At 39.2% G+C, this 14,343-nt stretch overlaps 1 protein-coding gene across 1 annotated transcript in view; it reads left to right on the top strand.

Annotated features, from left to right (window-relative positions):
• kiaa0930 (KIAA0930 ortholog) overlaps positions 1-13,620 on the top strand; it is a 45,267-nt gene extending 31,647 nt beyond the window's left edge. Inside the window, exons 3-10 of the mRNA XM_017693944.2 lie at positions 2,178-2,282; positions 3,994-4,071; positions 4,361-4,462; positions 6,261-6,401; positions 7,037-7,225; positions 8,268-8,427; positions 10,723-10,878; positions 11,880-13,620. Coding sequence (XP_017549433.1) covers positions 2,178-2,282; positions 3,994-4,071; positions 4,361-4,462; positions 6,261-6,401; positions 7,037-7,225; positions 8,268-8,427; positions 10,723-10,878; positions 11,880-11,920 — 972 coding nt within the window. The 3' untranslated portion in view covers positions 11,921-13,620. The remainder of the gene's footprint in view (positions 1-2,177; positions 2,283-3,993; positions 4,072-4,360; positions 4,463-6,260; positions 6,402-7,036; positions 7,226-8,267; positions 8,428-10,722; positions 10,879-11,879) is intronic.
• Positions 13,621-14,343: the final 723 nt, after the last annotated feature.

Raw genomic sequence — 14,343 nt, 5'->3', positions numbered from 1 at the left:
TTGTGAGTTTAAGATGTGTGACAACTGAAATCGACCATCATCTCATTCAGCAAAACACTGATTAACTAAAACAACTGGAGTATAAAATTAAACATTTAAAGTGTAAATTTACATCAGCTGATATTATCAGTTATCTGAATTTTATACCCTTTTAAAATGGGTATCGACCATGAAACCATTTCATACATTACAACATGCCTACAGTGCACAAAATGAAGATTTTTTAAATGAAGCCCTCAATTGATGATTGCCCTTCAGTGACTCTCGGCTTCAGAGGCAGTGTTACTCTCATTAAGGCTGTCACTATTCTGTGTAGAAATCCAGGCACTTGTAAGAATACTAAAAGTGACTATTAAAATAGAATAAAATAAACGGTTTTAAACACTGTAATTGGGGTCTAAGACTCATAAGTAGTCCATATGAAATACCTTACTATTGGAAATATAAGTGCTTTTTGTTAAAGCATAGTGCCACTGCCTCAAGCATACACTGTATACTGCTTACCACTCTAATTTCGCACTGCTTGCTGTGGCGAGTGGTAAAGGTTAAAGTTGCCCCAGGTGGTTGACCCCTGATCTTCTTAACATACATCACCGTTCACCTCTCTTCCAGTAACCATGACAACCTCTAAAGGCCTAATGTGCATCATTGCCTTCCCCTTTATCTCCTGTGTTTCCTCAGGCAGCAGAGAGATGGAGGCTTCTAATACGGGTTAGATCAGAGCAGAACTGAAGCCATTTTTGTTACTTTTGATTACTGTCTCTGTCTTTTCAAGTGCACACTGGTATTTTTTACTGAAACAGACAAACTTGTGAAGTAGAAAGAAAGAAAGAATACAAAAATGGATTTTGGTATTCTGTTTAGTACCCAACCCTAGTAAACCTTACTAAACTACCTTTCTAAAGCTCAGTATTAGGGCTGGGCATTGTTATGGAGGGCTTGATATGGAGAGGGGTGCAAGAGAATGCAATTCCCCTAGTTTAAAAATGACAATCACTCCTCCCCTTGTAAAAAGATCTTCCATCCCCATTGGGTTAAAGTGGTATGGCTTAATATTTCTATTGTCAGTACTTTAGTCCATATGTTTAAAATCCATAGGATTTTTTTACACTACAAGAGTTCATGTAAAGCAAACAAAAGCAGACAGAAGATGCCCTTACGTAGTATGAATTTTCACTTTTCACTGGTTATATTGTGGAGTGTTTGGTATAGTGCCTACACCCATATATATATATATGTGTGTGTGTGTGTGTTAAACTCAGCAAATAAAAAAAATATGTTGAAGTATTACTTCAGTGTGTTCCCAGAAGAGGATGTTTTCTTTACTGGGGATGTATTAACTTTTTTTCATTTAGAAAATCAACAAAACATGTCAGTTGACCAGGGGTGTTCAAACTTTTGTTTGTATATTGTATGTTGTTGTATATTGCTTAAAAATAGATGTTCTATTAAAAACATTACAGAAATAAATATTGTACATAAAACAATTAATTCTCTTTTCTAAGAAGTCCAGTTTTCCAGGACACACACAGATCTTGCACATAATTAAAGAAGCACTTACATTAATGAAATGCTCAAGGATATAATTCAGACAGCCAGTCATCAGTCTAGATTTATCCTATCTAATGGTTCAGTGGCACTGCTAAGGCTGAACATGGAGGCAGAGAGACATGGATTCTGAAATACTAAAAAGAGCAAAAAAAGAACAATACGTACTGTCAGTGATCAGACATTTGGCTCAGTCTCAATCAGCAGAGCTGTATTTCTAGTGCCTGTGAAATTAGAAGAAAGACTGTGTAGTTCATAAATAACTCTTTGCTTTGCTTCCAGGTTGAACACAGAGGCCTGTCATTGTTGCATTAGAGCATAACAATCCACATGCCCAAATGAATGTACATCAGTCTCTTAGTCAAGGAGAACAAAGGCCTGAACTGAATACAGAGCTATTACAGAGCTATCTAGCACCATTAGAATTACAGGATAATATGAACACCAGCTGTCGTTCTCTGTTCAAAAGAATATTTGAGTTGATTGGAGTCTTATCACCTGAAACTTGAATCAGCCAGCATATGGTAGGTAAGGTGATTGAAGTGTTCAACCTGAGGCATCGTGTGGTTCAGGTTCTCAGTATAACAGCTTATAAATATTGAAGCTATTTGCCTTGTTTTTATGTTCAGGTGGAGGTTGAGGTATACAGAAGGGACTCCAAAAAGCTGCCTGGTCTGGGGGATCCTGACATAGACTGGGAAGAGAGTGTCTACCTGAACCTCATCTTACAAAAGGTAAGCTGAAGTGTATGATCAATTATTAAAGGGCAATCTGGCCAAAATGACAAATTTTGCCATGACTATACCTATTGAAGACATGCCTACTCACCTCATACAGCAGTGCTGCAATAGTCTCTTAAACTCATCTGAAGTTTTGAAAAACTACAAGCACTCTGACTGGACTGTTTGTTTTTTTGTTTGTTTGTTGTTGTTTTCTTGTTTATTTGTTTTTTGGGGGGGACCGGGTTGCACTAAAAATGCAGAAAAAAATCAGATAGCTAACATTATTGCTAGGAAGCGAGGTGGGCTGGTTCCCCATGGTTGTATGGGTATCATAGTGAAAGAACATTGATGAGCGAAAACACAGAAAGATATAAAATTGGGAAATACGTCAAAATGATGAGGCTGAGGGATGCAGAGGTACAGTATAGAATATTACATAGCACAACAAAGAGTATACACTATATGGCCAGAACTGTGTGGACACCTGACCATCACACCTATATGAGCTTGTTGGACATCCCATTCCAAAACCATGGGCCTTCATATGAGGCTGGTCTTCTGTGGCTGTAACAGCCTACACTCTGAGTGTGTCCTTAGGAATTTATGCAAAAGCCATTCAGTCGGAAGAGCATTTGGCATCCACTAAATCTAGATTGGCCATTGGACTGTCAGATAGTGAAGCGTGATTCATCACTTTAGAGAACATGTTTGTATGTTGGTGCTTTGCACCACTCCAGCCAACACTTGGAATTGTGCATAGTGATCTTGAAGATGGGTGATTTTTAGACTCTCGGTGAGTTTGTGTGGTCTTTCACTTCGTGGCTGCGCTGTTGTTGCCCCTAGATGCTTCCATTTCACAAGAGAACCACAATTGACCAGGGCAGATCTAACAGTGGTGGTGAGGTGACAGCAGTAGCATCCAATGACAGTACCACGTTTAAAGTCACTGAGCACTTCAGTACAAACCATTCTACTGCCATTGTTTGGCTATGTAGACTGCAAGGTTATGTGCTTGATTTCATGCACCTGTTAACAATGAGTGTGGCTAAAACACTGAACTCAATAATAAGGAAAGGTGTTAGCAGTGAGTGTGGCTAAAACACTTGAACTCAATAATAAGGAAAGGTGTCCGTATACTTTTGGCCATATAGTGTATTAAATTTTAGTATACTCTTAAAAGATGGAAAGAGAAAAAAGGATGCATGAAAAAGGAAAAGGGGAGGAAACTAATATCAAAGCATGTTAGCTGCTCTCTACAATACCAGCACTGGTAATTATTATACAAATAACTGCAATTAATTATTTAATTGTCTGTTTTGTTCATTTTAAGCAATTAATAAATGACAAGTCTAAACAGCTAGACTTGCTTTTTAGTGATCCTGCTTAGCTGGAGCTTTGTTTTGCAGCTAACAAGAGACGACACACTGCGCTGTAGTGTGCATAGCAAGTGTCTACAGTTACACAGTCAACCACAACTCACATTTTTCTCTAGAGATGGTGAAAACACTTCCCCCAAAATGTGTTATAGCACACAGTTAGTTACTCGAGTTAGATGGAAGAATTTTTTGCTTTACTTGTGATTGTGAAATCTAATGACTGTGGAATATAGTAATTGCCATCAGGTGCTTATGTAAAAATTATGACATGTGTTCAACCTTTTTCTTTGCCCAATCTTATTCAAGCCAGGTATAGCACTGCTGACATATCAAATTTTCTCCCTCAGCTGGACTATGTGGTCACATGTGCTGTCTGCACACGCTCAGATGCAGGAGACATCCATATCCATAAGAAGAAGTCTCAGGTAATGAAAACAGTTATTCACAAAGTTCAGTATCACTGGCATGTGCCCATCTGTGTCCTTGTAAGCCATCAGTTACCAAGTAATCCTATGTGTTCTGAACTTGCTGGAACATCTGCTCAAAATAATGTTTTACAAATCAGTTATATGACTGAAAACCCACAGATACAGCATGACAGATGCGGCATTGTGACATGTTCTAAAATGTTATAAATGTGTATAAAAGAGTTCTATAACTACAGTTGAGCTGATTCTCACCAACTCTGTATCTGCTGCACTCTACATTTCACAGCAAGTGTTCGCCTCTCCCAGCAAACACCCCATGGACAGTAAGGGAGAAGAGTCCAAGATGAGCTACCCAAATATCTTCTTCATGATTGACAACTTTGAGGAGGTAACCTCAAACCCTCAGCATCTGATTCAACACCACAGCACACAATCTGTCAGTTCTGCAGTTTAACACTTAAAGCTGTCACAATTATGAAATTTTAGTTGATGAGTTATTGTCATATCAACAAAATCATGTAGTTGTCTTTTCTTTTTCATTATATGCATCTATGAATGTATAAACCAATAATTGCATGTACAATAAAAAAAATTACAAAGAAATCGGCTTATTGGCCGTCTTGCTTCCTAGTTATGTTTACTAGCTAACACTGGTATTACTGTACACTGTTGGCTGCACATGCTCCCACACAAATATGTTATACAGAATCATGTGAATCAAGCGCAGCTTGTTTTCTTGTGAATGAAAACATAAGCCAAAAGCTGTCATTCTGCTAGCATGCATGCTAAAAACAATAGAATTAGCTACAAAAACATTACTTTAAACACCACGTTCAAAGTTTTTTTGTTTTAAAGTCCCATGAAGTGCCTCAATGAAAGCATTTACAGCTTTCTCTTATTTACATGCATTTGCCTTAACACACTCAATTCACATTTAGTTTGTTGCAACTTTATGTTATTGTGAAATCTAATAAATAATTAGAAAATAATTGAGATCCTCTTCATATAATATATAGCTAATTTTGTATTGATTGTGATGCTCGTCACTTGTGAATTAAAGGATACATTATATGTCCAAAAGTTTGTAGACACCCTTTCTAATTAGTGATTTCAGATACTTGAAGGTGCACAGGTTGCGGCTCGTGTATTCGCCGTAAAAAAGCATCGGCAGTAGAATGGGATGCTCTGGAGCAGCCGCTTACGAACTTATGCCCAATGTCAAGCATTAGAGGGGTATAAAGGCCCCAGCACTGAGCTGTGGGGCAGTGGAGCTGCATTCCTGGGCGTGACTGAGTGATTTGTGACCCAGAATCTGTAATCAGTACATGCCCTCTCTAATACTCCTGTGGCTGAATGCAGTCAAATTCTCACTGCAGTGTTCCAACATTTAGTATAAAGTCTTCTCGGAAGAGTAGAGCTGGTACTGCAGCAAAGGGGGGATAAGTTCAATTTCAGAAGAAACTTTGGATGAGCTGATGCATACAAACTTGTAGTGTGGGTTAAAATGAGTTACAATTATATGTTGATTGTTTTTAGGAGCGTCAGGCCAGATGTTACTGAATAAAACTAACCTGGACGGTGTAGGTATCGTAATGGGCACATCTCAAATTAGCATGTGTCAAACTTCCAATACATGGTATAAGACTAACCCCTACTCCTTGCTCTAACCCTCCCGATTCAATTTTGGCAGATTTAGATAATTATCTGAGTTTAATGAAGTGTCTTAATAGCATAGAATACACTAAATTATGCAGTGCAGTGGAATTCCAAGATGAGAATTGAGAGAAAACATAAAATATGAGCTGTGATTGATGGTGTTCCTTAGCAAATACTGCCCTTGGGATGAGGAGCTGATGGACTCTAGATAGCTTGAAGTGTAATGAGATATGACCTCACTGGATATTAGTAAGTGGAAGTAGTAGAAGTAGGAAGCAAGCTGTTGTACTGTAAGAGCGGTTTTATTACCAGCCAGCAGAGCAGCCATACTCTAAATAGCTTCACTTAGGATGGGAAATCGATGGAACTTGGCACATTTATTGATAGACTTAGGTTAGCATTAACACTTACTTTTACAGTCGCACATCTATTTAACACATCATCTAGAGTGGACACGTCCCTGTTATAGTGCTCTTTGTTGCTTCACCTAATGTGCAAACAAATGAATGAGGTGTGTACATGACTTGCAGGTGTTCAGTGATATGACTGTTGGAGAAGGAGAGATGGTCTGTGTGGAGTTGGTGGCCAGTGACAAGAGCACTACCTTCCAGGGAGTCATCTTCCAGGGTTCCATACGTTATGAGGCCCTCAAGAAGGTCTATGACAACCGGGTAGGATATGCAAACAGGCCAACAAAGGTCTTGTTCACATAAAGAGCATGCCACAAAGCTGAAGCAGAGATGTTCTCATTTCTGCTGAACTAGCCCTCACCCTCTGAGCTTGGTTGCATTTTATAATAGATCTAATTTATGTGATGGAAAAGACTAAATTGGGTAAAAATGTATTAATGTAGCATAAAGCAGCTATTGGATAATATCTTAAGTATATTCTGCAGCACTCAGCTTCATATTCATCAGTGTCTTCTTTGGTATGATTAGCAGCTCTTTTCTAAATAATGATTTGCCAGTTTTCCTTTCCAAACTATTGTTAAAAGCACATATTGAAAATCTTTAGGCCTAAACTTGGCTGAAAGGCACGGTTTAGTGCTGACATCACAAGGGGAATAAAATGTGTGGGTTATGGCTTTATGCCTGTGGAAGGACTTTGTCCCAGTTGTTCCTTCAGTTTTGCAGTTTTTCGAAAGAAAATGGCAACAGGTTGCTGTTTATTTTATTGCAAGTCTGCAAAATAAAACATGCATCATTTATTAAAACCATTTTACAAAGCAAGGTAGGCAGTGTAGGATTATTTCTGGAATAGATCTTGAAACTATTATATTCCTATTCATTTTCTTGTGTGTGTTTAGGTGAGTGTGGCTGCTAAAATGGCCCAGCGCATGTCCTTTGGCTTCTACAAATACAACAACATGGAGTTTGTGCGTATGAAGGGTCCGCAGGGGAAGGGCCATGCTGAGATGGCAGTTAGCCGAGTGCCCACGGGGGACACTTCTCCCTGCGGCACTGAGGAGGACCAGGACTCACCTATGCACGAGAGGGTCAGTACAACCATAACACACAAACATTCGAAATTCGCACAAATGTGCTCAGTAATGTCAAAATTACTTGGTAAAAATGCAAATTACTTGGAAAATGAAACTGCAGAAGAGGGCAATGGAAAATAACAAATTTTAAGATTAATTTTAAGTTTATGGAAATGAATTTGCCTATCAAAGAAAATAAGATGACAACTAACCTAATTTTCTAACTAAAACAAACCAGGTGAAAACCCAAGTGAAACAAAAAGATCCTTTATCCTGAACAAGTAGGTTTATATACAGGAGTTGCATCTCTGTTCAGACTCACTAGCTCTGTAGTTACAGGATAATTCAGTGAATACTTTATTAACTATGCCAAGTATGAAAATCTCAACACTGATGCAACAAACACTTCATTAACAAATGGGCTCTTGCGCGGACAATTACACAACTGGTCAGGGAACCAGGAACGCAACAAAAACCGGGTCAAAAGCAAAGCACCATCCTTCCTCCTGTTCACATTCTTCATCACAGCTCTCATGGTGGCAACCAGTCCAGTGCATCTCCCCTCCCACTAATCTACAGTCAATTTGGAGAGAAGACTACACATACTACACAGAGGGGAAAAAACTAATTACACATCGCTGCCCATAGATTTGTAACCAACTTAAGCTGTAATAGCAGCCCATTTGGAGTTCATCAGAGGTACATTGTCTCAACTTTGAACCTGTTTATATATATATATGCCTGCTCACTCATGTTGAAGTGATAAGTAGTGTTGTCACTGCAGACAGTCTGTAGTATATTTATCAGAGCATTGTTGGAGAAATGCTGTGCTGTTCCAGAACTCAAGGGTGTCATTGTTTACCCTGCAAAAACATACAGATATCGTCTGGCTGACGCAGATTTTTTTCTGACGCCTCTTAAGAATCTGTGTCTGGACTGCTTTTTGAACAAGACTCTTTAATGTTTATTTCAGAGAACTGCTTTGAAGACGAAGTGAAATATTTACGTGTTATTCTTTTGTGTTCTTACATTCTTTCACGTCCTGTTTCTGCTGCAGGTCACATCGTTCAGCACCCCTCCCACACCAGAGAGAAACAGGCCCTCCTTCTTCTCCCCTTCTCTGCGCCGAAAAGTGCCCCGAAACCGCATCGCCGAGATGAAGAAATCCCATTCAGCCAACGACAGTGAGGAGTTCTTCAGGGAAGAGGATGATGAAGGTGAGGCTTACTGCATCAGACCATCATGCTGGGCTGAAATGCAAAGGATTTTGGAGAATCGAGCTGAGAAACTGAGGAGTGCATTATGCTGACTTTTGATTGCTAATACAGTTTAGTAGAGATGCTCAGATCAGGGTTGTTTACCCTTGATCCAAGCCCTTTAATATTGAGTATTGTCTGATACCAATTAATGCAGTCCAATCCAGTATTTGTATTTTTGTAAGCAATACAGTGGCACAGGGCTACTTCCTGTATGTAGTAAAGCCAATGCAGCTTAGGTAAGATATGCTGAACAGTCAAATTCAAGCTCTGAATTAGAGAAAAGTGGCAGTTTTTTATTACAGCTTTCCTTTAAAGGTTTTCTTCCTTTTTTTTTTTTTTTTTAAACAAAAACTTTATCATTTTGGTTGTGTTGAAGCTAGTCCTATTAACAGAACCTCCTGAAAAACCGGCATTGCAGATATTATAAATGGCTGTTGGGCTGTTTTCATTTTTCTGCTTTTAAATAGTCCCACACTGTGGATTTGTAGACAGCTTGTTGGCTTCTGAAAGCATGCTTCACTGCCACAAATTACAGATAATATCCTTTTGTGCTATCTCATAACTGTGATCGTGCAGTACAGTGGGGTAAAATAGCCTTAACAAAGGATGAGAATTTGACTGGCCTTAATATAACCAGTACTTTGATCAGCTTTTGCACCATTGGATTGGACTGGGATATCCTTACAGCCTAGTTGAGATGATGTTTGTGGTCAATGTAGTATTAAGTTATTAATTAGACTGTTAAGTCTGTTGTCGTAGATTCTGCCATTCAGCCATTAGGACCTTCTGCCTAATGATTTCAGTGAAATAGGGAAAAAAACATCTTTTTTATTTAATATAATGGTCATTTTTGTTGTTTTTTTTGTTCTATTGAGAGCGTTTACATTAACTTAATATTCCGATAACTGCAGAAAATCAGCTTTTGTCAGTAATCCGATCAACGTTTGCATGCATTTAGGGAATCAGATAATGGGAAAACTTCGGGTTTACATGAGTCAGGCATTAATAAGGTTTCTGCTTTGCAACCAGCCAATAAACTCACAGAAGATGTTGTGACGTAAACGTAATAACAAACTTCATGCCACAGCTTTTTTTTTTTTTAACTAGTCACTGTGGCTCTGTCTAAAAGACAGGAGGCGTAGCTGGAGGTGGCAGAGATGAAGATGCTGAGATTTCCGTTGGGAGTGACAAGGATGGACAAGATTAGAAATGAGCAGATCAGAGGGACAGTGAAGGTGGAGCAGTTTGGAGATAAAGCCAGAGAGGCCAGGTTGAGATGGTTTGGACGGTTTGGATGTGTTGAGGAGGAATAGTGGATATATTGGGCAAAAAATGTTGGAGATGGAGCTGCCGGGCAGAAGGAGAAGAGGTAGACCTCAGAGAAGGTTTATGGATGTAGTGAAGGTGGACATGGAGATGGTTGGTGTAAAAGTAGAGGAGGCAGTGCATAGGGCAAGATGGAGGCAGATGATCCGCTGTGGCGACCCCTAAAGGGAGCAGCCGAAAGAAGAAGAAGTCACTTCACCTAAAATTGTGAACATACATCATCTAGAAGATGAAGGATGTTTCAATCCTTCATTTCGTCAAGCAGGTAGTTGGTTTCTGTGTCGCTCCAGAAGGGTTTTGTTGCAAACTCACGGGTGCAGTGTGTTCCAAAAGAAAGATTCCAAAAGAAATCCAAGTAAGAGTTTACACTAAGAAATCTGATTACTGAATTTAAATCCAGCTCTCTTGGTCAGGTTTCTAGACCTTACTCTGATCTAAGAAATCTGAGTATGCTGTTTACACGACCATTTGAATAATCCTGATAACTTCAGAAATCCATTTATGATGGTGTTATTAAGTGCATGTAAACAAACTCATTGTTAGGTTTGGCTGGAAGCAAATCAGGATTTTTTTCCTCTGTGGTTTCTAGGTAGATGTAGTCAATCTAGTTCTCCCATAGGTTAAGAGATTAGGACTTCAGGAGCTGAACTGAAGACCTAATATCACACGTCACTGACGTAATTATAAACTGGCAGTGGAATCAACCAGTCATGATGGGTGAGACCAAATTTTTGAGAAGAAAACTGTAATTCTGTCATTCTAAATAACTGACTGTAATTCAGGTTGTAGCTTGGCACTGCCACATATGACACTGTCTTGATATCAGTCAAGTATATGGTATTCTAGACCATCAATTTAAAATGATTGTGTTAAAAAAATTAGTCAGTAAGCATACGTCTATATTTACTAATGCTTGTGTTTATATAGACCTGTGCAACACCACAAACCTGCGCTCGCGCTCTCTGTCGGGGACGGGCCGCTCGCTAGTGGGCTCATGGCTGAAGCTGAACAGGACAGAGGAGTACTTCCTGCTGTACTCCCACCTCACCTACGTCACACTTCCCCTGCACCGTATAACCACAGGTAGCACACAAACATGCTGCACATAACCATCTTAATGAGCCTAACGGTTCAGCAAAAAAATCCAATTTATGCAGTTTTCCACGTACCCCAGATGTAGTTGCTCAGCTAAGACGTGTGGTGTCTTGAGCAGTTTTGCTCAACTCGTTCATGGTAAAGTTATAAGGTGTGTTTTAGTCCAGACTGTTTTCTGAAGAAGGCACAATACAGGGCTGATCAGAACAGTAATTTACATATAATCAATAATTTACTTATTTCAATCTTAAAGGCACAGTAACAGAAACAGCCTGTGTAATTCTAAAAAAAAGTTTGAAAATGGTCATGTAAAAATGAATTATTTGTGTTTTCTGAATTATTAGTGTGTTTTGTACATAAACCCAAACAAATGTTGGGTTTAGAAAATGTTGGAAGTGGACCTCATCACTAGAAGTCATTAAATATAATACAGAAAATGTAGGATATGTGCCCTTTAAAGGTCGCAGATGTGGTTTAGGACACAGTATGACTTGCTGTAAACAACAAAAATGAACAAAGCTTCAGTGGGTAGCTGACCATAGCAGGAGGTGGACTAAGGCTATAAAGCTGTCTTGGCTAACAAGTAATGGACATTTAATTTCCAGTAGTTGGCACTTCTATGAGGTTAATTAACAAGTGTGTGATGAAGGCATTCCGATTTAGGCATTATGCTAATTTGTGAGGGATAGGCTTCTATTACTTGTTAGCTACATAAGCCTCATAGCGTCAGCTCAAAACTAAAGAGGCAAAGCTCAGACACCAAATATGTCTTGGCTGGTGAACTACATGTGTGTAAATGTGATTAAGGAACACAGCAGGCACATATTCTAAGCCAGCACTCAACAAAGTGCTTGCTATTCATCTCAGGTTGTGTTGCTGTTGTTGGCTACTGCACCCCCTCTTCCCCCACACCCCCTTTTTCTTTGAACAAAGAATTTCACTCAACTTGTCTTTACTGAAGGTGTCTAATTATTGAATTGCTCCCACAGATATTCTGGAAGTGAGACAAAAGCCCATTCTGATGACATAGCAGTTCCTGACTTCCCTCGAACACACGACTAAGTGCCTCTCCACATCAGGCCCCCGAGACGACACCGCCATCTAGCGTCCAGACAGAGAACCAAAAAAACCAACACTGAAAGGAGAAGAGAACAAATGTTGAGACCTAAAGGACTTATAAAAATAAACCAGCCAATCAAGAAGTGCCTCTTCCACCTGTTCTTCTGTGTGCTCTGCCAGAGTCACTGTCTCTATGTGGGCACCAGAGCGAAAGAGCCTGGACAGCAGAACACCTCCTGAGACTCGTCGTCCATTAGATTGGCTCAGGTCTGGAACAAAAGCAGTTACTGGCCGACGTCCTGCCTGCGAGCAAAAGGGAAATGTGTAAAAGAGTTGAAAAAAAAAGAAAAGAAAACGCTAAAGAATGTCTTTGTTCCTTGTAAATACACTGCTGCTTAGAAACTCAGTGAATTATACCAACCACGACCCTCTCCTCAGCCTTGTGTGGAAAAGAAAAAGAGAAAAAAAGGCTCTCCCGGGTCTTTCAATGTCGTTTATTTGTGCATAGTGCATTTTTTTCCAAAGGTAACCTCCTCCCATCCCTAGGCCTTAACACCTCCTAACCAGCTAATATGACACATAGACTCCCTTTTATGGCCTACGTATCACTTAGACTTCTCACAAAAGTCTGTATTTGGAAATGCTGGATGTGTCTTGAGTTAAAAACACAAGCTGCACAAGTAGGATTTCTCTTCTTTTGCTAAAAATAAGATGTGACGATATCTTTGTTCATTAGTATGTTTGGAGATATTTGTAACCTTTGTGATCTTTATAACTGATGTCGGTAGAATGAGTGAAAGAACGACAGCAAATTTGCCAAAAGGCCTTGAAAGTGTGTGTTTTTTTTTTTTTTTTTTTTTTTTTTGTTTTTATTCTTCCTAGAGGACCACTCCATAGATTTGTGTTATGACCAGAGCACAGTGCTTGGCATCCACACTATTGCAGTTATATACAGCTATATGTGCACAAAAACACTACTACACTGTAGTAACTGTTCACTGGATGACATTTAACCGGTTCACTCTTGTCCCTGTTTTGTTCTAGCCCATAATCTTTAGGCTTTAGCGATTTAATCACAAGCCAAACCTCGAAAAACGAACACGGAGCCATTCAGTTTCTCCAGCTTTTGTCTTGTGAAGTGTTTGAGTGTGGGTCTGGTGGCTGTTGTCTTTCGACACTCTTTTTTTGTTTTTTCTGTTCGTTCGATTGGCTTTGAAAATCACTTGCGCTAAAGGCTTAGCGAAGATCGCGTGAGGTGAGCAGCGACCCAGACTGTCAGTATTACGTTGGATTTTGTGAGCTGAATGTATTCCTAGTGTAAAAATAGCTTACGAGTGCTTCAATAACCATTTGATATTCGAAAGGCAACATGATTTGTCAGCAGCATTTTGAAAAATGTTTTTTAAAAAACATTTTGAAACTCGATTTATTTGTATTTATTTATTTTAATTTTCTTCCTGTAGGCTATAGAAAGCCCATTTCAAAGCCAAAAGAAGGCTGTTTTGAAGGAGGTCTTGTGGTTACATACACTTCTTTAAATGCTTTAACTGCGCTTTTGTATTCAGTTACAAAATGTAAATGTGCATGTTTAGCCAATATTTATGTTACACAGTTAATAAATGTACATTTTCTGTACCTCTTTATGAAAATACAGATTGCAAAAAAACTTTCTAAATTTGTACTTCTTTACACGCACTGCGTTTTTCAGAAATACAAGCCACAAACTGATGTGCAGGCTGACGCCGCAGGTCCTTGAAGCAGATTTGTTCTCTGTATTGAAGTCTGTGTGGAGTTGAGGTGAGCAGAGATGAGAAAATCACTTCAGAGCAGTGGGTGAAGCTGTGCATGCCTGAAAAGGTCAGAACTGCGCAATAATTGTGAGGTGGCATACGGTTATGTAAGACAGCTGAAAGGCTTAGGTCTCATCAAGGCCTCCTGCAGCTCTGTCCATATTGCTGCTTTCCAGCTCTAATCTATTGGCATTTACATTTTCTGAAGCTTTGTCCTGCACAGGGTTTACTGTTCCTATTGTGTGGGATAAAACATGCTGGCGCAAATACCAAAAACTAGTGCTTAGTTGTTCAGCTTTTGGCAAAATATAAACGCCTCCAAAGGCTTCTTGTAACAATCAGCTTAGTCTTCAACTGCAAGCAAACAGCATCATGTATTATGTGGCATTTTACCCCTTAACAAACTGCTAAAATACTTTATAATAATAAAATACTAATAATAATAATAATAATAGCAGCTTTATGTACTGAGCTTAAACTAGACAAGAAAACACTAAGATAGTAGTAAATATACAACAAAATCCCTTCTGAGGACACAACCATTGAATATTAGTGTTGGTTCCTGGTGGGTTTGTAATGTTTTGGCTTTTCTCAGTGGGCTATC

This window comes from Pygocentrus nattereri, chromosome 1, assembly GCF_015220715.1.
Source record: "Pygocentrus nattereri isolate fPygNat1 chromosome 1, fPygNat1.pri, whole genome shotgun sequence".
In the NCBI taxonomy this organism is placed as follows: Eukaryota; Metazoa; Chordata; class Actinopteri; order Characiformes; family Serrasalmidae; genus Pygocentrus; species Pygocentrus nattereri.
The sequence above is the reverse complement of the archived record's forward strand: the minus strand, read 5'-3'. Positions and strand labels throughout refer to the sequence as shown.